The sequence below is a fragment of the Pseudorasbora parva genome, chromosome 3 (genome assembly GCF_024679245.1).
Source record: "Pseudorasbora parva isolate DD20220531a chromosome 3, ASM2467924v1, whole genome shotgun sequence".
In the NCBI taxonomy this organism is placed as follows: domain Eukaryota; kingdom Metazoa; phylum Chordata; class Actinopteri; order Cypriniformes; family Gobionidae; genus Pseudorasbora; species Pseudorasbora parva.
This window is the reverse complement of record NC_090174.1, coordinates 53848087-53875904: the sequence shown is the minus strand read 5'-3', so window position 1 is coordinate 53875904 and position 27818 is coordinate 53848087. Positions and strand designations below refer to the sequence as shown.

The following is a 27818-nucleotide window of genomic DNA, read 5'->3' as shown; positions in this document are numbered from 1 at the left end:
ATGTATTTAAAAAATTACATTCTTTATTGTTCCCGGAATTACTCCCTTTGTATACAATTTCTTTTCTTTGGAAACCAATTTTCAAAATGCAGTTTTTTTCAGAATATACAGATAAAGCCTTCCATTAAATATGTCCAAGTTAATATAAAGGAATTATGAGGTTTAAAACATGCTTTGTATAAGAACACTTCTGTTACTGAAAACATATTTGAACCATAATTAATGGCCTGCCTTGTGTAATACTTAAGGATTTACGCATTCTTGGAGTTAAAAAGAAGAAGAAGAAGAAAACATAAAAGTTTAAATACCTCTGAACGAGTCCCTACCTCCTCTGTGGTATATGAGTAAATGACAGGGCGGTGCTTCTTTGGTGCATTTGTTGTGGCACTTCAATCTGACAAAAGAAAGCATGACAGAAATGTTTATTAGTTTGCTCTTGTAAAAGCAAATCAATGAATATTCAAAACAAACACTTAATATGCAGCCATCATTTTGAGGGTGTCAAAAGCCAGCAAGTATCTTAGTAACAAGATGCCATAGTCAAGGGTGGTAGAGTGGAAACTATTAGGTAGGTAATTTATTCAAATAATCTTTTAATGATAATGATAATTATGCTCAATTTGAATGTTCAGACACTACTGCAGGCACAAAGTGTCTAGCACTGAATTCTAAAGAGGCTTTGATGCAAACAAAACATCAAATCTCATCTTTACAAAGCTAAAATGTTGGGAATATTAATTTTCAGAGATTTGTATGAACATAAGAGATGGTTTGAGAAGTAGTATTAAATAGTGGAGTATATATTTAACATTTGAGATTTATGGTCTAAATGATGCACAAAGATTGAGTGTGTAATTTCTGCATCAGAAGGGGGTTCGGGGGGTTATCTGGGTTGCTGCATACGGGTCCAAATTGTGATCTACAGATATAGAGTCTACAATATCAGTCTATGGGATTTCTTTTGCCTGTTTTATCATCCATAGGATTTCCACTTTGTGAATTTTCAGCTGCTAATAAAACAGCTGAAAAATGTCACATACTTTGAAGGAGCCATATCTAATAGTAATTGTTTCCTAACAGATTTCTCAAGCACAGCCCCTCTTTTGCCATTGTTCAGAATCAGACAGGTTGTTGAGCCATCTGTTTGGTGCCACTAAGGGGTTAAAAAATGACACACAGCCAAAATAACATAAAATGATTATGATAAATGAGATCTGTGGCGAGGTGAACGAGCGAGGGACATGGGAGGAGCGCGTGAGACCGGGGATGTGATTGCGAAGGAGCGTCACCTGCGAGCCACACCGGTCTCGAGTCTTCTCATGAGGGAGCTCGGAGGCATTTAAGGACGAGCGACACCAGTCAAGGATGAGAGAGGACCAGGCCTGGATTTTACGTTGAGTTTTGTTTATGGTTTGTTATGTGTGTGCGGGCAGTCGTCGGTGAGGGGCTGCCCACGGTTTACTTTCGTTTTGTTTATTTAATAAAAGTTGTTGAATGTTCGTCCTTCCCATCTACGAACTTTATTACAATATCATTTCTAGCATTTCTAGGTGTTGAACAGGCTAATAAATGTGAAAATAATCATTTTCAGACACCTTTGGAACAATTAACAAACACAAATAATAAAAAGTGTGCTCTCTCAATTCATCATATACTCAAACATATGGAAACCCATTTCTAGCACACAAGAAAAATTAGAATTATGAGATAATTACAGACATACATTATATGAGACATACATTATAACTGTATAATGACTAAAAATGTGTCTCAATTATGACTTTTTATTTCAATTTTAACTTGTGTCATTGACTAACAATCTAATAATAATTACAACCCTTTGTCATAATTCTGAGATAAAACGTCACATTTATGACAAACATTTGAATTTTGAGATAAAAAATTTCATAATTATGGCATAAATCTATTTGAATTATGTATTATGACAAAACTCAGAATTTTTGTCAACTTTTTATCTCAATTTAGACTGTCATAATTTAGAATTCTGTCTCAGTTATGACTTCTAACTTATGTCATAATTGACTTATTTAATAATTTTTACCTTTTGTGTTATAATTTCTACTTTTTTATCATAGAGTTATGGCAGTATTTGACTTTCTAACAATTTACAATTGTTTTTGTCATAATTAAAACATTTACATCATTATTTCGACTTGTATCTCATGATTTAGTATCACAATTTTTACTTTTTATGTCATGCTTTATGTCATGCCCCTTTTTTTACTTACTTGCAGTTTTTGCATTTCAAGCCAAATAGCATTCCTTTCCCACACACGATACATGTCTGCGACATCCAGTACTTTGTGGAAAACCTGCAAAAGCACAAATGAGAGGTGCGATTCATTACTGACACTTTTTAAGGCACTTTCCCAGGGAGAGAAAAAAACAACTAATTTCATCCATTTTTAAAATGCATGCGGCCATATGGGTTTGTTTTGCTTGGCTGTCAAACTATCAGCAGATGGTTCTGACCTTTTGACAACCACTCCTAAACTCTTCAGATGAAAGAGCGAATGTGTCACTGCAGCGATCAGCAATGCAGCGTTTGCCAAGTAACCTTTTCATCGAGAGACAGATATGTGCAGCATATGCCCAAAGATAGACACTTCGGCGTGAAGAGTAATTTAATTGTAACTGAGTATCTCTGAATATCTCCTTCGCACTCAACTGTGCATCCGCACTTGACAAATATATGTGAGGACAAAGGCCACATGGATGCATTGGTGATTGTTCAGCAGAATTGCATAGAAAGTGCTCTCTTTATTCTTAATTTTTTCTATCGCTATCTCTTTTTGTTTACATGCAGTCGCATTTCCCGTTCTCCACAATGAAAGGGCCATTCAAATCTCCTGCGCTAGAGTTCCTCTGAAGGGTCACTGTGCATTTGCCAATCTATTTCTCTGATATGAACAGAAGCTGACAGTTAATAGAATATGACTAATGGGCTCTGACAGTGTCAAAGTGTCTTCATTAGATTGAAGCCGCGCTGTCTCATAAAAGAAGAGGCTGGCTTTAGTACGCAGCTCACATCACCGTAGCCATCTCAGTTTAAAGTTGACATGAGCGTTTCAATTTTTTGGATCTGTTTATCTGCTTGCGTTTTGAAACTGTGGCGGTTGTCCATCTATGATGACATTAATTTCCACACCTGCGTTCCAGTCTGAAGGGCTCATCCCTTTGCTCTAATCCCTTCCAAAGGGTTTCGAATGGATGAAGGGTGTAGTGGACCAAAAAACTTCTGAATCTTCTTGCGGAGTGAGGCACCATAGTCGCACAAATGTGTATGCTGATTGTCTGTGCAAAGAATCATACCCTTCGAAACCTTTCATGCTGGCCCTGTCCCAAATGGCACCCTAAAAACTTGTAGTCTTTCCTACAACTCTGCAGTTTCGTAATGGCGCTTTGACTGTCAGGAAGAGTCTGTTGGTTAATAATTGGTTCTGTGCGCATCGACGGTACATATTGGCTGCAAAGGGGGCGCTTACACTCAATTAAGTTTTTATAATAATAAAGTTATAATACTAACTTTACAATTACATAATTATATATTTCTTTTTTTTTAAATATAAACATTGAAATGGTTACGTATTTATTCAAATGTATTATATAGGGCCCTATTTTAACGATCTGAAACGCAAGTGTTAAAGCGCGAAGCGCAAGTAACTTTGTGGGCGGGTCTCAGCACTGTTGCTATTTTCCCGGCGGGATAAATGGCTCTGGCACCCGGCGCAAATCTAAAATGGGTTGGTCTGAAGTAGCTTCATTATTCATAGGTGTGGTTTGGGCGTAACGTGAATAAACCAATCAGAGCGTCATCCGACATTCCCTTTAAAAGCAGGTGCGCAAGTTCCATTATGGATTGCTATTATTATGGCGTATTTACCAGGCACACGCCAGGAGCGGTTCACAGCCGACGTGACTGATGTTCTTGTAAGAGCAGTGAAAGAAAGAGAAATTGTGTTGTATGGGGATGGGAGAAACCCACCCAAAATAGCGTCGGTTAAGCAGTTTTTTCAGTTTTTCAGTCGATTTTTTTTCCTGGTTCTTGACGGACAAACCAATTTGTCAGATGTCCCTATATATATATATATATATATATATATATATATATATATATATATATATATATATATATGTCTTGCCACTATTAGGCAAACAGGTCTGATCCTTAATTACTACAATTAGCCTGAATAATTTGTAAGCTAGATTTATGCCTATTTTTTCACATCTTCGTGGCACACCACGATGATTTCCGTCATCTCATGTGTTAATATTTTTTTAGTGTAACAATTTATGATTTGCAAAAATAACTGTTGCATCTGTGTAGATTACATGAGCAAAGTGTATGCGCGTTGTGCACGCTATACATTATGGTCAAGCATGCGCCCTTAGCATAATGAACAACGCGCGATAGCATAATGAACAACGCGCAACGCGCCACTGACTTTAGACTAGGTTTTTTCTGGTCAGTGGCGCAATTGTTTAATGAAACAGCAAAATAGCACCAGGGATTGTTTGCGCTGAACCGCCCAGGGAGCGCAAGTTCATTCTCTAGTTAAGTGACGTGCTTCTGTGGAGGGAAAAGCGTGCTTTGCGTGGGTGCAAAATAGGAATGACACATGCGTCGGTGTACAAAGTCAATTGCGCTGAATGCAAGATAGGGCCCATAGTCTATTGAAGAACATTAAAAATGATATTGATGTAATATGGTGCATAGGTCTATATTTAGCAAAATGCTCCTCTTTTTTTAGTCACTTTTTTGGTTTTATGTTTATTGTCACTGAATATGTTTTTCCTGAGGTAAATGTGATGTTATGTGACATATTGTTTGCATTACATGATACATGATATGAACTTTGGTAAGATGTACTGTATCTTTTAACATACCTTCAGATGTTCATTCATGTTTATTTTGCATTGTAACTAAAGTGAAGATGATCAGTTTATGTGCGCTTCTTTTGTACTGAGGCGCTACAGTGATCTATCACGCCACACTAAACACTGACAAAACTGTATTAATTTTTTTAAATTTTGTAGTAAAATGGAAAGAATTTGAAATCTGAGACTTTGTTTCATACCAAAAGTAACAAAGCGCAAAGCTTTTTGCAATGTATTGGTACATGCTAGCAACTGAAAACAGAATAGACCAATACATTTTTGGGATTCAAGAATTGATATCAGTTTGTAAAAAAGAGAATCGATTAAAATCAAGAAATCAGTAGTTTTAGCCAGCCCTAATATGAAGTGTACCTTTTGGGGCAGAGCCTCTATAGGGCCCTTTAAAGTGGCAGGTTCTGAGTACTTCAGTTTGCAATGACCCTTCAATATGGCGGCCATGATTGTTCTCATTCAAGTGCCCTTCTGAGATGGATTTAACACATTTGGAATGCAGCCAACATCCAGTATGAGAAAAAATCAACATGAAAAAATGTTTTTTTGTTGTTGTTTTTTTTGCCTTGGTGAACTTTGCATGTCTTTTGATGGGTAAGCCACGGCAAGATCTTATTATAACCTTTATAAATTGCATCACAAAATCTGTCATGTTTCGTGGTCCAAGCGCAAACGCAGGCTCTTTGTTTGACGTGGGATCGGTGGTATTTAGGGTAATCAAGTCGTCAGATGTGAGAAGGTATGACTGGAGTTGCACAACCACGAGTTAATTGGCTTGACATATTGTAACCACTACCACACACTCACATGTGCACAAAACTCACCTGTGTTTTATAGAGTTGCCGAGGTCTCTACGAGGTATCTGAGGGGACCAGCGCGGAACAGACAGAGTATCTAGGACAGACAAACACAAGATAACAGAATTAAAGCTTGCAAACACAGATTACAAGGTAGTAAAACACCAAGACCTTAAAATCCCTTTCATAAAATGCATAAAAGAGGTATCATAATTCCGGCTTCCAAAACCGGACTGGATGAGCTAAAACAGTGGCAACAGTAATATGATAAAATACACAAATGTTGAATAAAAATGACATGTATTATCAATCATGAACTATTATTTGGATTAACAACGGTTGTTTATGATTACCAAGCATCTTGAATGAAATTCAGTTCATTTGCAGTTATTTGCAGTATAAAAGAAGAGAAATCCTGACCCCAAACTTTTGAACGGCACATACAGTGAGGTAAATAAGTATTTGAACACCCTGCTATTTTGCAAGTTCTCCCACTTGGAAATTATGGAGGGGTCTGAAATTGTCATCATAGGTGCATGTCCACTAAATTAAATAAATAAATGTGTTATTTAATATATAAATCCTTAGATTTAAAAGATAGAATTTAAAAAATTTAAATTTAATGTTTTCTGTCATCACTCAGATGAAAGAGATCTGATAAAACCTAAACGGAGACTTGTAAGACAATAATTGCATTTGCTTCCCACAGCACTGGTAGTCCAAAAGACCATTCATCAGATTGTCCACGCTCAATTATACTCCATTTGTTTATGATCAACAGGGAGATACGAGGACACGTACACATGCACACACACAAACAGGATAAGCTGCTCTGCCTTATACTAAAAGCATAAAATACTGCATGAGCCTTGCATTCATAACCAGATTTCTGCATTTGATTGCATCCACTTATTCACTTGAGATTCTTAATGACTGCCTCTGTCCATGATGATTATATCAAATATAGATGCGAGTGTGTATTGTGACCACTGCCTTCTGCTCGACTGCATCTTTCAGGTGGATCAAGGATGTACACAGTGTTCCGGATTAGATCAGAGCTTTGATATGATTTTTGTTCTGGATTGTTGGACCTCTATTGAAACACAAGTGATATTAATGGGGAAAAACAACATAAATGTAAGAGTGTTTCTCCGACTATGGACACTTTAATGCCCCAGGAGTTTCAAATGTAAAAAATTTTAATTTAAAAGTTAAAATGTGTTTTATATAAGCAATTAACTTTTTTTTTTTTTTTACATTTTACTTTTAATGTTTTATGTTTTGATTTCTTTTTTTTTCATTGACTCTATGCATTTCTTCCATGTCTGGAAGTTTTATCTCTCACACAATATAGACACACACACACACACACACACACACACACACACACACACACACACACACACACACACACACACACATATATATGGGGTGACCCCGAATAGTCGAAGATTCGATGCATCGATATGCAGAGCCGTATTCAACCACAGATCTCGCATCTGTGTATCTTGGCGGATGTTATGATCGAGTCCGTTGTGCGGCCCCTTTAAGGGCGCTGCGCCGCGCCTTTAAAATTCGGACACGTTTTCAATGAGTGTACACACACTGGCGGCGGCATTCGCCGCCTGTCCGCGGCAACTCAGGAAGTTGTTTAAAATCCTGCCGCGCCACAAAGCTCCATTTCAAGGTGTTATATTAAATTTATATTTCCCTCAAATCGTCAATACTGATTCGACTCTGTGCTACAAGATACACCCATTGTGCAGCTCTTCTTTCAGAAAAATAAATGAAGTCAAATGCTCTGATTTATGCCAAGTGTAAAGTTTGTTGGAGGGGGGACTCCATATTAAACCCTACAGATTAAGAAGGGGATGTCATTAATCTTCATATGCATGTAAAGGCAGGTATCCCAAAACTTGTGGCTATATATATATACAGTATATATACACACACATATATGTGCAAAAGTCGTAGGCATTTTAGTGTTTTCACCAGAAAATGGTTAAGCCAGTTATTTATATCTTTTATATCTTTATTGTGTCATTTGGAAAAATACGTTTACATTTCCAAACATTACTTTTACTATTGTTTGTAATAATCCAGTGAGATTTTTTTATACACAATGAGTCTGACAACAGTACTGTGATCTTATCTCACCATCATTGAGTCTGAATCTGGGATTACATGAAAAAATAAACTGAATAACTGAGACAGAAGACGCTTGAAGAATTTGAAGATTTGCCAAGATATCAAACAAGATATCAAAGTCTGCAATAAAAGTTAAAAATGTTAAATGTTAAGTTAAAAATAATTTTAATTTCTCCTTTTATAAACAAACAACATATATCCATTATAAAATATCACATTTTAAATGCTCTGATTTATATGGAAACCACCTAAAGAAAAAAAGGTAATGGCGAATATTTATCTCACAACTGCAAACAAGACTCAAAAAAGTCAGAATTATGAGACAAACTCGCAATTGCAGGGGGAGAAAATCAGAATTGTGAGCTAATTTTTTTTATTTTTGTCTTCAAAATTGCAAACTGTTACTAAGAATTTTTTCTCACAATTTATATTTTGCAATTCGGACTTTATAACTTGTAATTGCAAGTTTATATCTCGGAACTGCAAGAAAAAAATCTAAATTCTATGAAAATACGTTTTTATTTATTTATTTATTTTATTTCCATGGTGGAAACAAGCTTCAATAGGCTTGTAAGATATCTTAGCAAACAAAAATAAACCATTTCAATATTTATGATGTGAAAATAATTTATATGGATTTTTCCACTAATCATGCTCTATCAAGCACAACACAATCAATCACAAATCAAGAAAGAAATTACATTTTTATTATAAATCTAAAAGTAAAAATATAACTATAGTTGCTTTAATAAATAACAGTATTTAAATTGCACTAATAATAACAACATACCAACGTCATATGACCTCTGCAGTGATGATTAAAATGAATTAAAAATAATAAAAAATTGTTAAAGTGAGTAAATACTAATAGGTGAAAACAAACGACCAACACTAGTATTATAAACTACATTAGACTGCAGTAATAATGTTAAACAAAACCCTACCTTGCCTGTTTCTATGGTAACACCTCAACGTTTTAAAGGAGATGATGCAGATTATAATGAACTCCTGAAATTTGACAAAACTAATCTTACATTTACTATAATAATAAAATACATTGTTAAATATTTAACTGAAACAAAAGCCAATTGAAAAATGATGCAACAACTGACAACAGATTTTGAAACAGCAGTTTGAGAGCATCCATCAAAACAAGTACTCTGGCAACAAGGTATACGGATGGTATCAAATAATACCTGTACTATAATAGTACTTTGATAGGGTACAGAATGATTACCATATTCATATACCATGGCATGTACATGCTACTAGATCCTTTCATCCTATGAAGAAACGGAGAGAAAGAGTTTTTCATTATAGGCCAGAGTTAAAAGGTTCCCTGACAAACTCACATCATCTCACAGCAGGTAAATGTTTTATCCGCAGGCGTAGTAACAGACCTACTTACTTGTGAATACAAGCCAGAATCACTACAGAGCAGCCGAATTTGTGTTTAATTGGTGCAAATATTGCTAAAAATAACAAAACTACCAGAGGCAGGTGTCTAATTTGCTGAAAAAACATTATATGTTTCTCTCTTTGAACAAACAACCAGTCATTAAAAACCACCATGTTGACTCAATTAAATATCAAATTGAGACATGACAAGACAAACTGGAGTTTGTTCAAGCCAGATGAAGCAACAGTTGGCTAATTTTCACGATCGACCAATCACATGCCAGTATTAGTGCTATAAATATCACAGGCATCTCAAAACAGACAGACTAAACAAAATTATTTGTAAAACAATGACTAACATAGTGATCCGCCTCTCAGTCCTTTCCAGAACACAATAAAGCTCCATTATTAGATTTACAGTTTGATAAGATTTCAACTGAGAGGCTTTTTTCAATAGGGAAATATGAGTGAGTGACGCTAAGAACATTTAACACCTGCTATTGACCAGCTCTTAAAACAATTCTATAGATTTGACTGACAGCCAGATGAATGACGTTACAAAAGTGCTGCACTGCGTCTTTGTGTCATGAGGATAAATTGTTGCATTGAAGAAATTACAGCCAAGAGTTGGCTTTTTAAATCAGTTTAAATTATTCCTATATAGCTAGAAAACAAGCTGATACAGTCTTCAAAATGTATGAAAGAGTACAAAAGGAGATTCCTCAAACTTTCTAGAAAGTAATAAAATCTGTACTAGAAAATGTTATTAGGTCTACCTGAGGAAACCTCACATCAAAGGTATTGTATATAATATGAACTGCTATGAAAACAATAGGGCAGAGAGACTATCTTAGCATTAAATCTCTTAAGGAAGGATTCTGAGTGATCCGTCCCATGTACTCCATTCTTTCTATGAACTGGAAAAAGGACAGAATTCTTCAATGTAAATTGAACAGATTTAAAAATTAGTTTGTTTCTGTATCAGCTAAATAAGTACTAGTAATACTTCCTATCCTTTTATACATTATAGCAGTCACCTACGTGTGTGGTGAATGTGAATGTACGTAGTTGAATGTAATGTCATATGCGTAATGTTATGTAAAGTATTGTGTGGCCTTCAGATTAGCTCAAGAACAGTGCGTAGCGGGTTTTATGGAATGGATTTCCATGGCCGAGCAGCTGCATCCAAGCCTTACACCACCAAGTGCAATGCAAAGCGTCGGATGCAGTGGTGTAAAGCACGCCACCACTGGACTCTAGAGCAGAGACGTGTTCTCTGGAGTGAAAAATCAAGCTTCTCTGTCTGGCAATCTGGCAATCTAATGGACAGGTCTGGGTTTGCCAGTTGCCAGGATAACGGTACTTGCCTGACTGCATTGTGCCAAGTGTAAAGTTTGTTGGAGGGGGGGTTCCATATTAAACCCTACGGATTAAAAAGGGGATGTCATTAAGGTTCATGTGCATGTAAAAGGCAGGCGTCCCGAAACGTTTGTCTATATATATGTACACACGGTAGTGTTTTCACCAGAAAATAGTTATTGAGACATTTTATATCTTTAGTGTGTCATTTGGAAAAATTAGTTTACATTTCCAAACATTCCTTTTACTATTAATTGTAATAATCCAGTGAGATTTTTGAATACAAAATGAGTCTGACAACTGTGATCTTATCTCACCATCATTGAGTCCGTCTGGGATAACTGAAAAACTGAGACTAAATTCAGAAGACGCTTGAAGAATTTGCAGATTTCCCAAGATATCAAAGTCTGCAATAAAACGTAGAAATGTGAATAAGAATGCAAATTTTGATTTCTCCTAAGAAATTTTAAGAGAAACATCTGAGATTCTTAAATGAAACAAACCAGGGCTATGAAAGAGCAACTTCCACTCAGTAGTTCTCAACTTTGAGTTGTGATGTTAACACAGTTAAACTGTAAGCATTTCCTAGTATTGCACAAACTAAGAAAATTGAAAAACTATTTGTATCCTGCGTGCATGTCAAGAAACTTGAAACCATGAAGCACAGGCCCTAGGCAAACTGTTGCATGCTGTGTACAATAATACTGTCACCACATCCAGAAAAACAGCAGACGCATTACCAGGGCTGACGACACTCGTGAGGCCTGGTTACTGCCACCGTGTCCGGCCTGGAGCCCCATCGGGAGGTCCAGAACGCAAGTAATGCCATTACAGAGGCTGCCACAAACCCAATGAGATTAGAAACCTGCAACTGGTTTATCGGAAATTCAACTATAACGTTCTTTCATCTTGTTTTTACATCTTGTTTTTTCATCTTGTCTTAACTCTGGAGGAATTTGGTTGTTTGGGTAAAAAAAAAAAAACACTTATATGTATGATAAAATTGGATCATCGAAGATCAACAGAGAGGATATTGGTTTATTGGTTACCGGTAATAAAGTGAGATTAAATGCATAAAGTAGATATCATTCAAATTTTAATTATTGCAGGTTTGCTTAATAGTTTGCATTGCAGAGTTTTTATTCATTTTGAGAAATACTGAATCTTTTTTGTGTAAGTTTGAACCCACTTTATATTAGGTGGCCTTAAAGGGTTAGTTCACCCCCCAAAAAATGTAAATTATGTCATTAATGACTCACCCTAATGTCGTTCCACACCCATAAGACCCGTTCATCTTCAGAACACAGTTTAAGATATTTTATATTTAGTCTGAGAACTTTCTGTCTTGAATACGTATAAGGTATACTGACATATTTTAAATTTTTGGGTGAACTAACCCTTTATGTACTAAGATTTAAATTAATCATTTAACATGTTTTTACAATGTACTTAAATTTAAAAAAAAAAATCCTGCATGTAATTAATCTGTAATTAATTTCTGTTACACTATTGACTCTCACACTTATAGTCACACTATTGACACTTTCCTTACACATTACCCTACCCTTAAACTTACCCACACCACCACACCTGTGTCTAACTCAATACCAACAAAAGCGTATTGAAATACAAAATAAACACAATAAGTGCATTGTACTTATTTTTTGATGTAAGTATAATAGTAGTTAAGGCCCCCTAATATAAAGTGGGACCGTACGTTTTTTTGTGAGATGAGTAAAATGCATGCTCACATTAGTCTAGAACTATAGATATATAATTTATATTAGATATATTAGATATATAGATAAATAAAATATAAATGCAAGGTAACATTTCAAATTTTCGTTTAGTTTAGGTCAAAGCACTAAAATTACTAACTGGAAATAAAAATTTAATTAAGTAAAACTAAACTGAAAACAAACACGGAAGAGAAGACAATGCTGAATAAAGTCGTAGTTTTTGTGATTTTTGGACCAAAATGTATTTTCGATGCTTCAAGAGATTCTAATGAACTAACTGATGTCACATATGGACTACTTTGATGATGTTTTTATTCCCTTTCTGGACATGGACAGTATAGTGTGCATACACTTAGATACGCTGTCGGACTAAATATGAAATATCTTAAACTGTGTCTGAAGATGAACGGAGGTCTTACGCATGTGGAACGACATTAGGGTAAGTAATTATTGACAGAATTTTTATTTTTGGGTGAACTAACCCTTTAATAGTATATAAATAATCCTAAAATAACACTGCTCAACTGTGGTTGGATTTCACCAACAAATGTATCGAAGTATCAAGTCAAAACCATCAAAAAAGGAGTACATGAAAAAAATTAGCATTACATTTACCTCTCCGGATATTTTACAATATACAAAGCAGATTGCCAATGCTTAGAGGGGATTTATCATTCATAATTCTGGAAACAAGCAGTCAAAACTTTTCCCTCCATCTGTACAATAATCTCATTCCAAAACTGAGTCTTCTGCGTCATTCTTGTGTCATTCCCAGTCTTCTCACATCCACACTGCTTCCGTTCGGCCCATTATTCCTCTAATAGCCCACGCTAAGAGCCCCAGGAGTAGATATTGGGCTTGGACAATATGCGTTTACACGGTTACACCAGGTGTCCTGGGACACGTGTAGTTTTGGGACGCTGCCCTTTAATAGGTGATGAAATGGGAAGTCACATTGTGAAAAGAAACGACAAAGAAAGTTGTAATTGCCTGATGTGCGTCATCAGACATCTATTCATTCATTTCAATCATAAGTGTATCTTTGGGTAAAGCATTCTTGATGCGTCTGTGTTTACCTGATAATGATGATGCCAGATTGCTTTAGTGCTCTATCTGGATATTTGCATGTGTGTTTACTTACAAGCAAAGAATCACACGTACCATGCAGGGAGGCATGCAAGGTTCTTCAGAAGTTAAGTTATCATCAACTGTGTTTTAGGTAGGACTGAAATGAGAAGCAAAAATAATGTATTGTCCCACACAGAGGTTAATGGGTGTTTACTCACTTGCTGAGGGGGTGTCGGAGTGAACCGGTGGTGTCGAAGGAACATAATTAGGGAAAAAGAAGGAGCGAAGTGAGTGGTCGGAGTGGAGAGGAGAGCGCTGGGTCGGCAAGTTTTCACAGCTCCCAGCCACACTGTTGTGGATCTTCAGGTTCAACGGCTTGTTCTTTTTTTTAGTTCTACAAAGAGAGTCAGAGGAAAAACAAATGAGCCCAAAATAAGACAAGCACACAATGTGTACAATGTTTATCTGCGTTCCAAACAAGCCCTTGGCACGTCAAGCTCCAGGACAGATTTAGCTTCAAAATGGATGGAAACCAGACTAATTGTGCATATGTTCCGTTCCGTTCCGTTCCGTTAGTGGGGTATATTTCCCTACCCCACTAAATTGCTGGATCCATCCCCCTACAACCTTTTGGAATTTAAAAATTAAGCACTGATTATACCGTTCAAATCTAATTAGATCCACTTATTTTCTGTGTATGGGTGCATGTTTGCAAGTGCACATGTCTTGCTGATTAGAAAATATCTCTGAATTTTCGTCATGTCACCTTTCTCTCAAATCCACCAAGTCTATCATTTTAATAATCAACATAATAATCTAATAATGCAATTCCATGGAGTCCATTATGAAATTTGCTTAAATATTATTGCTGAGAGCGACCCAGAGGGAAAATTAACTGTGCTGTTTTAAGACAATTGTATCAGATCCGTCAGATCCAGATTCAGCAAAGTCCCATGTGCGTTCAAATGCAATGCGTAATTAAAAGAAAAGCTCTAAAGCTTTACCGTTTCTTTTAGCATGCATTTCTCAATACTGAGTACACTTTTTCAAAATTATTTACATTCTTCCAGCATGCATGAGGCAGTTTATTTTCTTGCAAAATTCATAAAAAACAACCCCATTCTATCATAGAGCAAACATTCCAAGACAGTCCTGTGTGTTTTTGAACAATGTTGCCATCAATGTGCAACCAGGTGAGACACAGGGCCCACGGCCGAACTAAAGTATCCTGACAGAAATTTGTTGACTATTCTCAATGGGAAAGTGCCCAAGCAACATCGCTCGGCTCGGTAACATACTCAACTAAGTTGCCCTGTGTATCATCACCTTCACCTGGCTTCCCAATGACGGCAGTATTGCCCAGCAACATTGCTCAAAAAGTTGCCCTGTGTATCATCACCCTAATAGTGGTTGTACATTTTTACTATAGTTGACTTTAAAATGAAAATTCTGCCATCCTTTACTCACCCTCAAGTTGTTTCTAACCTGTATGAATTTCTTTCTTCAGCTGAACGCAAGGGGAGATATTTTGAAGAATGTCAAGAACCAAACAGTTAACTAGAGCCATTGACTTCCATAGTATATATTTTTTTTCTACTATGGAAGTCAACGTTTCCATTAACTGTTTGGTTACTGACTTTGTTCAAAAAATCTTCCCTTGTGTTCAGCTGAAGAAAGAAATTCATACAGGTTAGAAACAACTTGAGGGTGAGTAAAGGATGACAGAATTTTCATTTTAAAGTGAACTATCCCTTTAATGCTGAGTCAGATAACATTTTATGAATCCAAGTGTGGTGATTAAATGCATTATGGATCAAAACAAAGACAAAATCCAGAGTAATTTAATTCTTTTTTTTACTCTCAAATAATCTTCTGGGCCAGATTTGATTTATCAGAATGTGTGTTGAACCCAATATTAAAGTCTAACTAGACTGTAATCCAAGAACACATTGCATTTGACTTTACCCTGTTCAAATGTGTTGTAAAAGCATTGACATTTATGAAGCTTTGAATTAGGAGGGAGAAAGAGAAATGTAAACTAATTGTGAATTAAAAACACTTACAACATGACGCAAATCATTATCATGCAGATTATTTTTAGTAAAATTATTATTTTAATCCAAAAAAGAGAATTAATGTTCACCAATGGTTAGATATTTTGGTGCATTGTGAGTGCGTGTCTACAGCCGATGACAAAGATGTGCAAGGCTTTGAGAGGCGAGCACAATGCATTAGTGTGTGGATATGACAAATACTGACAGTGTGTGTGAGAGAAGCTTTCTTATTGTGCAGGGATAAGCAGAACAGTGAGGTGTGTGTGAACGCAAAAGCGAAGAAAAAACGGAGACAGAGAACAGGAGACAAACAAACAGACAGACAGACAAATAAAGATGGATCAACAGGGTGACAGGCAGAACGACTGACTGGCAGCAAACTACTGATGACAGTGTTTTATTCTTTCTTTTATACATTTTGCTTTTTTATTTATTTATTTTTTGCCATTTCGCTTTATTTCGTTGTTTTGCAGTTTAAGAATAGGTATAAAGTGCCAAATAGTCCGACATTTTATTAAAATGTTACACAGTGTGAGGTCTGACAAAACAAAACAAAAATCAATAGGGCAGTCAACTGATTGATAAAAATTGTAATTAATTTAAATTACATATGTGACATTTGCTGAGAAAGGCCCCCAAAATGAAGATAATTCATATATAACCAAATAATTGAATATACTTTGAAAAATAGTGTCTATCAGTCAAAAATGTGTATATTAATATATAATTTCCATATCACTAAATTTAAGTCTATCACTGATGATAGGCACTAAGGGGCCTAAAGTGTGCCAAGAAAACCTCCCCCACACCATCACAACACCACCACCAGCCTGCACAGTGGTGGTAACAAGGCATGACGGATCCATGTTCTCATTCTCTTTACGCCAAATTCTGACTCTACCATCTGAATGTCTCAACAGAAATCGAGACTCATCAGACCAGGCAACATTTTTCCAGTCTTTAACTGTCTAATTTTGGTGAGCTTGTGCAAATTGTAGCCTCTTTTCTCATTAATGCAATTATCTAATCAACCAATCACATGGCAGTTGCTTCAATGCATTAAGGGGTGTGGTCCTGGTCAAGACAATCTCCTGAATTCCAAATTGAATGTCAGAATGGGAAAGAAAGGTGATTTAAGCAATTTTGATCGTGGCATGGTTGTTGGTGCCAGATGGGCCGGTCTGAGTATTTCACAATCTGCTCAGTTACTGGGATTTTCACGCACAACCATTTCTAGCGTTTACAAAGAATGGTGTGAAAAAGGAAAAACTTCCAGTATGCGGCAGTCCTGTGGGTGAAAATGCCTTGTTGAGGCTAGAGGTCAGAGGTGAATGGGCCGACTGATTCAACTTTGACTGAAATAACCTCTCGTTACAACCAAGGTATGCAGCAAAGCATTTGTGAAGCCACAACACGCACAACCTTGAGGCAGATGGGCTACAACAGCAGAAGACCCCACCTGGTACCACTCATCTCCCCTACAAATAGGAAAAGAGACTACAACTTTCACAAGCTCACCAAAATTGGACAGTGGAAGACTGGAACATTTTTGCCTGGTCTGATGAGTCTTGATTTCTGTTGAGACATTCAGATGGTAGAGTCAGAATTTGGCGTAAACAGAATGAGAACATGGTTCTCATGGTGGTGGTGTAATGGTGTGGGGGATGTTTTCTTGGCACACTTTAGGCCCCTTAGTGCCAATTGGGCATCGTTTAAATTCCACGGCCTACCTGAGCATGTCCATCCCTTTATGACCACCATGTAACCATCCTCTGATGGCTACTTCCAGCAGGATAATGCACCATGTCCCAAAGCTTGAATCATTTCAAATTGGTTTCTTGAACATGACAATGAGTTCACTGTACTAAAATGGCCCCCACAGTCACCAGATCGCAACCCAATAAAGCATCTTTGGGATGTGGGGGAACAGGAGCTTCGTGCCCTGGATGTGAATCCCACAAATCTCCATCAACTGCAAGATGCTATCCTATCAATATGGGCCAACATTTCTAAAGAATGCTTTCAGCACCTTGTTGAATCAATGCCATGTAGAATTAAGGCAGTTCTGAAGGCGAAAGGGGGTCAAACACATTATTAATATGGTGTTCCTAATAATCATTTAGGTGAGTGTATATAGTTTTACATATAAACCAAATGTATTGCCAAAAAGGAAAATAATGCAACTCCAATGCTTTAGTGTCTGCGTCAATGAAAGCAGCCCCGGTGAGCGTGTTGTTTTTGTAGAGCTGTCAAAGTTTTTTGGAAATGATCTGTTTCTTTTGTGCGTGTGTGGCAATGCTGTCACTGATGACAATGATATGAAAGTGTCCAAGCGCGCAAGGCATCAGTGTGTGGATATGACACACACTGACAGCAGATGTTCTTGAAGGTGAGAGTGTGTGTGTGTGTGTGTGTGTGTGTGTGTGTGTGTGTGTGTGTGTGTGTGTGTGTGTGTGTGTGTGTGTGTGTGTGTGTGTGTGTGTGTGTGTGTGTGTGTGTGTGTGTGTGTGTGTGTGTGTGTGTGTGTGTGTGTGTGTGTGCGTGCGCGTGTGTGCCTATGTGAGGAGTTACTGAAGGTTTTGGAACATGACGCAAGCAGGAAACAGGCGAAAGGGAGAGACCTTGACATGCTGTTACTCCTAACCTCAGAAACTATATTTAAAAGAGAAAAAGATCAAGCAGCTAGTAACTTGAGGCCATTTGTACAAATGAAAACCAATTAGCTTCTCTACAACAGGTATTTTTAGAAATCATGTACATGTTATACTAACAGTACATATATCAGGTAAGGAGACAAACTAAATGTAAGGCAATGAATCTAACTCACAATGTGAATTAAAGTTTAATAGGCTACTTAAAATAAGGGGTTTGTTCAAAAATGACTTAACATAATAAATTAGCATAAATCACTTCAAAAGCACCACAAATAATCGATATCATGGTAAATTTATGTAAGGTACATTTATGCAAGGGCCTCAGCCAGTAAAACATCAATATTACCACCATATATATTGACAAACTTTTCTTTTCTACACTGTAAAAAAAAAAGATTTTTGAACACTGCAAAATTGCTTTTATTAGTATCTAAATATAAAAAAAATTCTTAAATCAAGAACCATTTACTAGATAAGTAAAATGTAAAAAGAGATATGTTTTGTTTTATGAAGAAAAAAAAAGACAGAAAAAAGCTAAATTATCTGCGGTTTATAATCTGCGATGCTATAATCTTTTACAATAAAACACTATTTCAGTTTTTCTACTTCAAAGATGTCATGTTTAATGTTTCATGTTTCTCTGAAATTGTGAAATTTACTAGCAATATCTTAGTGAGGTTTTCAGTATAGTTATATATTAGTTCGTATTACTTAGTATTATGAATTCCTTTTAATTTTACATCCTGTCATTTTATTTGCTACCTCAATCAAATAAAATAATTGGTTTGGAATTCAAAAGGCTTTCTCAATTAAATTCTGAATGGCGCATAACCCTGCCCTATGACACAGAATCTGCCCATAAACATCACATTACTGAAACAAACTGGAGCTGGCCACTTTATATTGGTCAAATGGTGAATTCCTGCCTAAGTGGGCGGTTCTTATGTGGACTAAGCAGTAATGAGCAGCAGACTCCATGCCGCTAGACTGGTTATGTGAGACTGGAGCGTAATGCCTGTCGTGGACTCTCCCCTCAGTAAGACCAGTGCTAATAGGGAGGAACAGGGATAGTTAAGCTTCATTACACCTCAGCTACGCTCATTAGTTGCAACTCTGCTCTGCGGAATGAAGGGAAAAATGTGCCACATAAAGGTAAAAGAGAGGAGCAGGACAGCAATATAATTGATCTACTTAAGGTTTTAGATTCAAGATAAGAGCACGAGACTCACAACATAGAAGGTAAATGAGAACAAACAAAGTTTGTAATTACATTCATGTGCAACTGCTGCGAAAATGTACCATGGTAACCATACTTTCAGATAAAATGCCATTTAGCAGCTAATAAACATCATATTATTATTTCTCACAATTGTTGTTTTCTTAAGACACCTAAAAGTAACAAGCAGCAGTAGCTATGACATTTTTCAAAAGGGAAGATATTCTAATAACCGTTGTGACTTTTTCTTCTTTTCTTATTAAGCTAATAAGGACGGTGAAGAAATAAAAAAAAGCGATATTATATAAAAGGGAATTTCATAACATAAACTAATAAATTAGAGCATGTCTCTTTAAATGAGCAACATTTCATACTGTGATGGAAGTAATAATTCAGATCTCAGTCAGTCTGCACTGCATATATAAGACTGAGATGAAAGGCAGATAGAAAGTGGGATCTGATTCATTGATATAGCTGGTCTCCAGATAGTCGTTCAGGGTCTCCTGGCAGGTTTGTGTCCGACAGCTCGACTCCCATCAGTAGGGCACGGCTGTGATAAATCAATGATACGCAGGGATGCAACTGAGGCCCGGGCCCTCTTAAACACTCATTTAAATTCGCAATCATGACTCCAATCTGGGCGGGAGGGAGAAGAGAGCGCCTCATTACGAAGGCCAGACTGGGGAAAGGAAACTGGCCACACTGGCGCTTATATGCCTTTAACCTGACCGTTCATTAATGGGACAGAGAAAGAAAAGGCTGGCATTAACATGGATGAGGTTTGCTTAATGGCCCGATCCCTCAAACACACAGTGCTTAAACACATGTGCGGGGAAATTTACAGTTTAACACACAGAACACATAGAAAATGCAAGTGAGAAAGTCAGATTCACTGTAAAAAAAAAAAAAAAAAAACTATAGCTGGGTGAAACTCATGACACCTGTCAAGAACACCCTCATGTCTTATTTAACACTAAATTGGACCTTTTTCCAATTTCCAGGTTTCTCTAAAGCGAAAGTCATGATAGTTGAATAAACTGCTGGTGAACTGGAACTACTCCAAATATATTATTTGTGTTCCCGGATAACAAAAGAGAAAAATCCATGATAGTTTCCCAAAAAAGGCAACATAAAAGCAACAAGCAAATAACTGTTAATAACTGTGGAAACACATCACAGTCTGTGAAAAAATAATAGGCTATATCAATTAAAATGTAAAGAATTTATACATCCTGGTAGTATTTATTGTTCTCTATTGAATATGCTACTGCTACAATTTTGGTAACACTTGACAATAAAGTTTCATTAGTTTCATGAACTAATAATAAACTGCACTTCTACAGCATTTATTAATCTTTGTTCGTTTTAATTTTAACATTTACTAACACTCTGTAGCCCATGACTGGTTTCCCACTTAAGCTAAGCAGGGTTGAGCCTGGTCAGTACCAGTTGGATGGGAGACCAACTGGGAAAACTAGGACTGCTGCTGGAAGAGGTGTTAGTGAGGCCAGCAGGGGTGCTCACCCTGTGGTCTCTGTGGGTACTAACCGCATAGACTGTAAAAAAATATGGACATGGTGTCCGTGACGTCACACATAGGACTCTGAAAAGCAGTTCTGAAGCATAAAGTAGGGTCGAGCTGGCTGTTGCCATTTCACGGATAACTGAAAATGGGAAAAGAGGCGGGACGTGGGTGGAGCTGAGGTAACGTGATGACTAACAGACAGCAGACAAACGGCAATCCATCTGTCGCTCAGAGTGCCCACGTTCTTAATTATGCAGAAGTTTAAGGCTTTATATAATGTAAATTAATGCGTTATTATGGCTCTATCACCCTCTCTCCACCTGTCGCTTGTACTGTGGCTGCCGTCACATCATCTGAGTGGATGCTGCACACTGGGGGTGGTTGAGGAGAGACCCCTGACATGAGTGTAAAGCACTTTGGGTGTACAGTAGTACATATGAAAGCGCTATATAAATGCCTCATTCTTTCATCCAATACATTATTAAATTCAAAATTGTATTTGTTAATGTTAGTCATGCACAATGAACAAACGATGAACGACTGTATTTTTATTAACTAATGTTAATATAGATTAACAAATACAGTAACAAATGTATTGCTAATGGTTAACAACTGGTAAACAAACTTATTGTGAAGTGTTACGAAAATTGTATTTCAAAAATGTATTGTATAACACCATTGAGGATCCTTAATGATAATACTGAGAAATGCCAACTCAAAAATAAAACATTAAGATGTTTGATAGTGAGAATAGACCCTTTTCACACTTCCGGGTTTCTCAGAATGTGGAAGTCATCATAGTTGGGTAAACTCAATCTCTTTCTCTAAAAAAATAGAGAGAGACTGATAAGCGGAGTCAGAAGAAAGAAACGTCAATTTTACTGTCACACCCATAGCTGCTGAACTAGAAACACACACAGCAGTGATAACTAGTTTTTTTGTAATTTGATGCAAAGGTAATATAACACAAAGTATAGTGTAATAAATGTACACATTATTTTAAAAGTGAAAATACTTTGCAGGATTGCCATGAAAACACATCTTTACAGTCCATAAAAAGGGTCCATTGTGACCAGATCAGAGTTTAGGTGCAGGTCAGCATTAGAGTCGTGATTTGTGTCTTGAGAGAGGGACAGGTTTGTCCCGACTCAGATACTATTGGATAGGACTCCATTAGACATGTGGATTTATGAGCTGTTTGTGCACATTTTGAAGAGAGAGACCATTAAAAGTGCTTTTAAGACTGCACACTTTAAGACTCCCTTTTTTATGCTCTAGTCTAGCCACTGAGCATACAACGGTTGTACACTCGTTATTGCAGTGCATTATGGGACTGAATGAGTGAACTCGATAACGCCTACTATAGTGCCCTATTTCAGGATATACAGTAAGATATTGAACACAGCCGAGGTCAGACAATAGAGACAGAGCGTATTTAGGCCACGCCCACCCCAGGGGGGGGGGGAACAATCCAAAGCTCTACATTAACTTTGTATTGCGTGAGGCTGCCTCATTGTCATTTCAGACTTATTAGAAAAAGCAGAACAATTTCTAAAAGATGATATGTGACAAGGTGTACAGCAAACAAGCAAAAAAACACATGCCTACGTTTTTATAAGCTGTCGACCCCCAAAAACAAGCATTTAAGGAGATAAAAGTGGATACAGGCAATAAAACGTGAAGCTTCAGCAGGAAGAATGGGTACATTTTAGGATTGTGACACTCAGTGTGCCTCAGTATGCCTACATGTGCAGTACACATGTTGTCAAATATCCAAATGTCAGTTTTATATATTATATTTCCTGTCGCTGATTACTTTCCCCATCCAGTGGGCATAGTTCTCAGTGTAATATATCCACTTTTGTGTCCTTAAACGCTCGTTTTTTGGGGTCAACAGCTTATAAAAACTTCTGGGTTTTTGTTTCTGGGTTCTTTAGCTTAATTTCTGTACACCTTGTCACATATCAGCTTTTAGACATAATTAAATTATGTCATTAAAATAGTCAGAAATTATAAGGAGGTCGCTTCCCGCAATAGAAAGTCAATGGAGATGGTTGGTTTGTTTCCCTGATGGTGGGCCTGGCTTTCAAATTATGACGCGTGTCGCTCTGTCTCTATACTGATGATGAGGGCTAGATGAGGGCTAGTGGTGAGTGAGTCAGACTGGTAACCCAAAGGTTGCAGGTTTGATTCCTTGAGCGAGGCACCTAACCCCCAATAGCTCTGCAGACACCATAGTAAATGGCTGCTCACTGCTCCAGGTGTGTATTTCCACGGTTTGCAGTATATGTGTTTATACTCCTAATGTGTGTGCAATAACTTGGATGGGTTAAAGGTCCCGTTCTTCACGTGTTTTCGAAGCTTTGATTATGTTTACAGTGTGCAATATAACATGTGTTCATGTTTCTCGTGGTATTTTTCACACAATTTACTTATCTGTACAGCGCTGTTTCCTCAGTCCTAAAAACAGCCTGATGATTTCCTTGTTCTATGAAGTCCCTCCTTCAGAAACACGTAACGAGTTCTGATTGGGCCAGCGTTTCCCCTGTTGTGATTGGACAGCAGCTTAGCGCACTTTGCCCGGAAAGGTCCCGCCTCTTACCATAACGGGGAGATGCAAGCGCTGAATGCGCGCTCTTCTCCACGTGGGAGAGCAACAAGACCACGACCCCTATTCTGCGTGTTCTTGTGGGCGGAGGGTTAGTCAACAAACGGTTCTAGTGACGTCATTACATCCCTGCACTTCCTGCTGTAGTCCAAACCGGCCGTTCGCTGTAGGCTTTGAAAGGGAACTTCTGTTAAATAAATTATCTTGCTTGGCATTGAACTTTGAGCTTTATAATTTTACAGGTATTATTTATGCTCTAACAGCAACATTACACACTAACTAAAGTTTGAAAGATGGAATCGCGAAGAACGGGACCTTTAAACACAGAGGACAAATTCCAAGTATGTGTTACCATACTTGCTCTTCACATGTCACGTTCTAACTTCCTAATGATTTCCAGGTGTGCGTGGTTAAGTGCAGTCCATGACACTAACACAATATTTTTCTTACAAAAACCTGTTGCTTGTCTTCAGAAGGCCTTTATTATGTTTTTTGGGGGGTTCAAAATCTCTTCACTCTTCTTCTATTCACTCCCATTATAAATCTTGGAAGAGCCATGATATTTTTGAATTTTTAAATATACTCTGATTGTGTTTGGTTGAAAGAAGAAAGTCATATACACCTAGGATGGCTTAAGGTTGACTAAATTATGGAATAATGTTCATTTCTGAGTGAACTAACACTTTAAGTGTCAAAATACCTGCATAGTGAGTTCTGTACAATTCTTCACCAACCTCTAAAAACAAGCACATTTTCTGTTAAATGCACGATTCAACACCAGCCTCAGTCACTCCACTCACAATTACAATTTAAAAAATGATTAGGACACCCAAAACCACAGAAAGTCCTTTTTTCATTAGCAACTTCAATCTTCCAAGAGCCAAGAACAAACATTTGCTGCTAGATCAAAATATTGATGAAAGTGCAATGCTAGGTAATAGAAATCTATTTCCCAGAACCAGAAATTTAGAAAAGATTTCATCACACATCAACTTCAAATCTAATGCAAATCACTTTTCATTGTGTAAAGGCTATTCTTCTCTGTGTATTCTTTATTGGACATTAAATGACTCCATCTGCAGGATAATACAGTACTTTAGATTTTCAAAAATAACACTAAACTGTTAAATAAAGTCTTTATACAAAAATCAGTATGGTTACACAACTAAAAATAGTCTTATTTTACTGCTTGCAAAATTTGGGCTTTCAGTTTATACAATGTTAATACAAATCTAATATTTATATACATCTACACAAATTGTGTATTGGCATTCCGTTGCATCATAATATGCTTGATTCTCTGACTTTTGTATGACTTCTGTGAGCCCAAGGCAACATGATCCCATTTCCATATCCTTTAGATTGAAGCCCCGATGCCGCAATAGCCCTGAACTAAACACGATGATCAAACACAGGTCTGTTCCTCATCTCATTTAAAAAGTTTTCACCAATAAAAAATACTCTCATTAAAAGTGAGAGCTGTGGAGGGGGAGGGAGTAAAGGGGAGGTAACAGACCTAATCAATCCAAACACAGCGGCTCGCATTGAAGCGAATGCAAATTTCTCAATATCAAGTAATCCACGGTGGAATTACTTGAAGAAAAGGCATCACGGTGTGAATCATGCGCCTCCTCTTTCGTATTCCACCCTGTCTCCTCTCCTGTATTTACTCCATTTCTCCATCAGAGTCTCCTGAGCTCATCAGAATAAATAAAGGAGTGCTTAACATTTGCCACAAAGACAGCCCTACCCACGCATAGACACACTCTCATTAAGTACTGCACAAACACGTCATAACTTTCATAAAGGAGTGTGCACACATATTCTTTTAGCCAACTTTATAAAGGTAAGCTCTCACATAAATGTATAAAGTTGCATGCGCTAGTGTTCACTCGTTTTCCATTGGATTAGTAAATGTCATCTCTGTGATAAAGTTTAGGAGTTTTACAGGGTAACTTAAAGAGGCTATATTATGCTCTTTTATAAAGTTGAATTATTTTGGGGGGTCTACAAGAATGTCCTAAAGCACTTTGTTTTTCACATATTTTACATTGATGCAGGCTTGCAGCACCTCCCAGTTTGTCAGTAATGCTCGGTTTAGGTTCTGTCTCTATCAAGCCCCTCCTTCCGAAAAGCATAATGTGCTCTTATTGGTCAGCTGGATCAGTATGTTGTGATTAGTCAATCTCTTCGAGTGTGTTTAACAGTGTGAGAAACATTACGCTTCTTACCTTAAACCTTGAGTTTCAACACACTGCGAATGCAACTGAACCAGGCCTTGTTCCTTTTATTGCGAATGCCTTTGGCGGGAATTATTTAAATGAGAAATATTGTGATGTGTACTGTACGTTCCAGAAGAAAACTCAAAACTACAAGCCTAACAACCCTGAGGCATTTCAGGGAGTTCAGAAACAGTGCTGATATATACTGATATAGCGAATAATCCCCTTTGGAGTGACTTTGTGCTCTGCAACTTTATAGAAATCTTTATTATAACCTTTATTATATTCAAACAACAATAGTACTCATTAACGAATGTTAAAAATGTAAAAAAAAAACACACAAAAAAACAAAGGTATTTAAAACCTCTTTTAAATAACTTAAACACTTACAGTAAATTACAAATCTGTCAAAGATTTTTCATGTCACACAATAACATGGATCTCATTTATATATTTTTGTGCTGCATTTGTATCTATATCATTGTATATATACACTCACCTAAAGGATTATTAGGTTTATAGGAACATCGGTTCAATTTCTCATTAATGTTATTATCTAATCAACCAATCACATGGCAGTTGCTTCAATGCATTTAGGGGTGTGGTCCTGGTCAAGACAATCTCCTGAACTCCAAACTGAATGTCAGAATGGGAAAGAAAGGTGATTTAAGCAATTTTGAGTGTGGCATGGTTGTTGGTGCCAGACGGGCTGGTCTGAGTATTTCACAATCTGCTCAGTTACTGGGATTTTCACACACAACCATTTCTAGGGTTTACAAAGAATGGTGGGAAAATGGAAAAACTTCCAGTATGCAGCAGTCCTGTGAGTGAAAATGCCTTGCTGATGCTAGAGGTCAGAGGAGAATGGGCCGACTGATTCAAGCTGACAGAAGAGCAACTTTGACTGAAATAATGACTCGTTACAACCAAGGTATGCAGTAAAGCATTTGTGAAGCCACAACATGCACAACCTTGAGGCGGATGGGCTACAACAGCAGAAGACCCCCACAGGGGTACCACTCATCTCCACTACAAATAGGAAAAAGAAGCTACAATTTGCACAAGCTCACCAAAATTGGACAGTTGAAGACTGGAAAAATGTTGCCTGGTCTGATGAGTCTCGATTTCTGTTGAGACATTCAGATGGTAGAGTCAGAATTTGGCGTAAACAGAATGAGAACATGGATCCATCAGGCCTTGTTACCACTGTGCAGGCTGGTGGTGGTGGTGTGCCAATTGGGCATCGTTTAAATGCCACGGCCTACCTGAGCATTGTTTCTTACCATGTCCATCCCTTTATGACCACCATGCATGTACCCATCCTCTGATGGCTACCTCCAACAGGATAATGCACCATGTCACTAAGCTTGAATCATTTCAAATTGGTTTCTTGAAAATGACAATGAGATCACTGTACTAAAATGGCCCCCACAGTCACCAGATCTCAACCCAACAGAGCATCTTTGGGATGTGGTGGAACAGGAGCTTCGTGCCCTGGATGTGAATCTCACAAATCTCCTTCAACTGCAAGATGCTATCCTATCAATATGGGCCAACATTCCTAAAGAATGCTTTCAGCACCTTGTTGAATCAATGGCACGTAAAATTAAGGCAGTTATTACATCTTTTAAGGAGATAGTTCACCCATCATTTACTCAGCCCCAGCTCCGATGCCAAGCGATGTAAAGTTCTGCATATGATCTACTGATGACACGTAAATTAAAGAACACAGGCATATTTTTTCTATAATGACCAACACAATCAACTTGCAAATTACTGTCTGGTATGGGCCGGTAAATAATGGCGCAAACACTAGTCCATTGACAAGCACAAACCTTAATAGATCACCTTGCATGATTCATTTAATTACTCTCCTCCCATAAATTTTGTGCCTGAAAGGGAAACTCTTACAAATGCATATGCAATAATCATCCGCAAAAATAACTGTCCATGCCTCAATGCCAAATTTTTCACTGTGTATCTATAGTAAATCCTGACAGTAGTTTTTTATGCCAAAAGATGGTTTGCGCTGGTACATGCTTTTAGTAAATCTGGCCCAAGGTATACTGTACAATTTTATCAGTTCATGCATTCCTTGGGAATCACTATAAATATTAAC

General features: G+C 37.3%; 1 protein-coding gene across 2 annotated transcripts in view; it reads right to left on the bottom strand.

Moving 5' to 3' along the window:
• The window catches only part of ksr2 (kinase suppressor of ras 2), a 143745-nt gene that overhangs the window by 58450 nt on the left and 57477 nt on the right, over positions 1 to 27818 (bottom strand). Inside the window, exons 6-9 of one of the 2 annotated variants that reach the window (XM_067439495.1) lie at positions 13639 to 13814; positions 5736 to 5805; positions 2250 to 2333; positions 327 to 394 (exon numbers count right to left, since the gene is read on the bottom strand). In XM_067439495.1, the coding sequence (XP_067295596.1) occupies positions 327 to 394; positions 2250 to 2333; positions 5736 to 5805; positions 13639 to 13814 (398 nt within the window). Of the gene's footprint in view, positions 1 to 308; positions 395 to 2249; positions 2334 to 5735; positions 5806 to 13638; positions 13815 to 27818 lie in introns of both variants that reach the window. The other variant, XM_067439494.1, reaches the window with a different exon arrangement.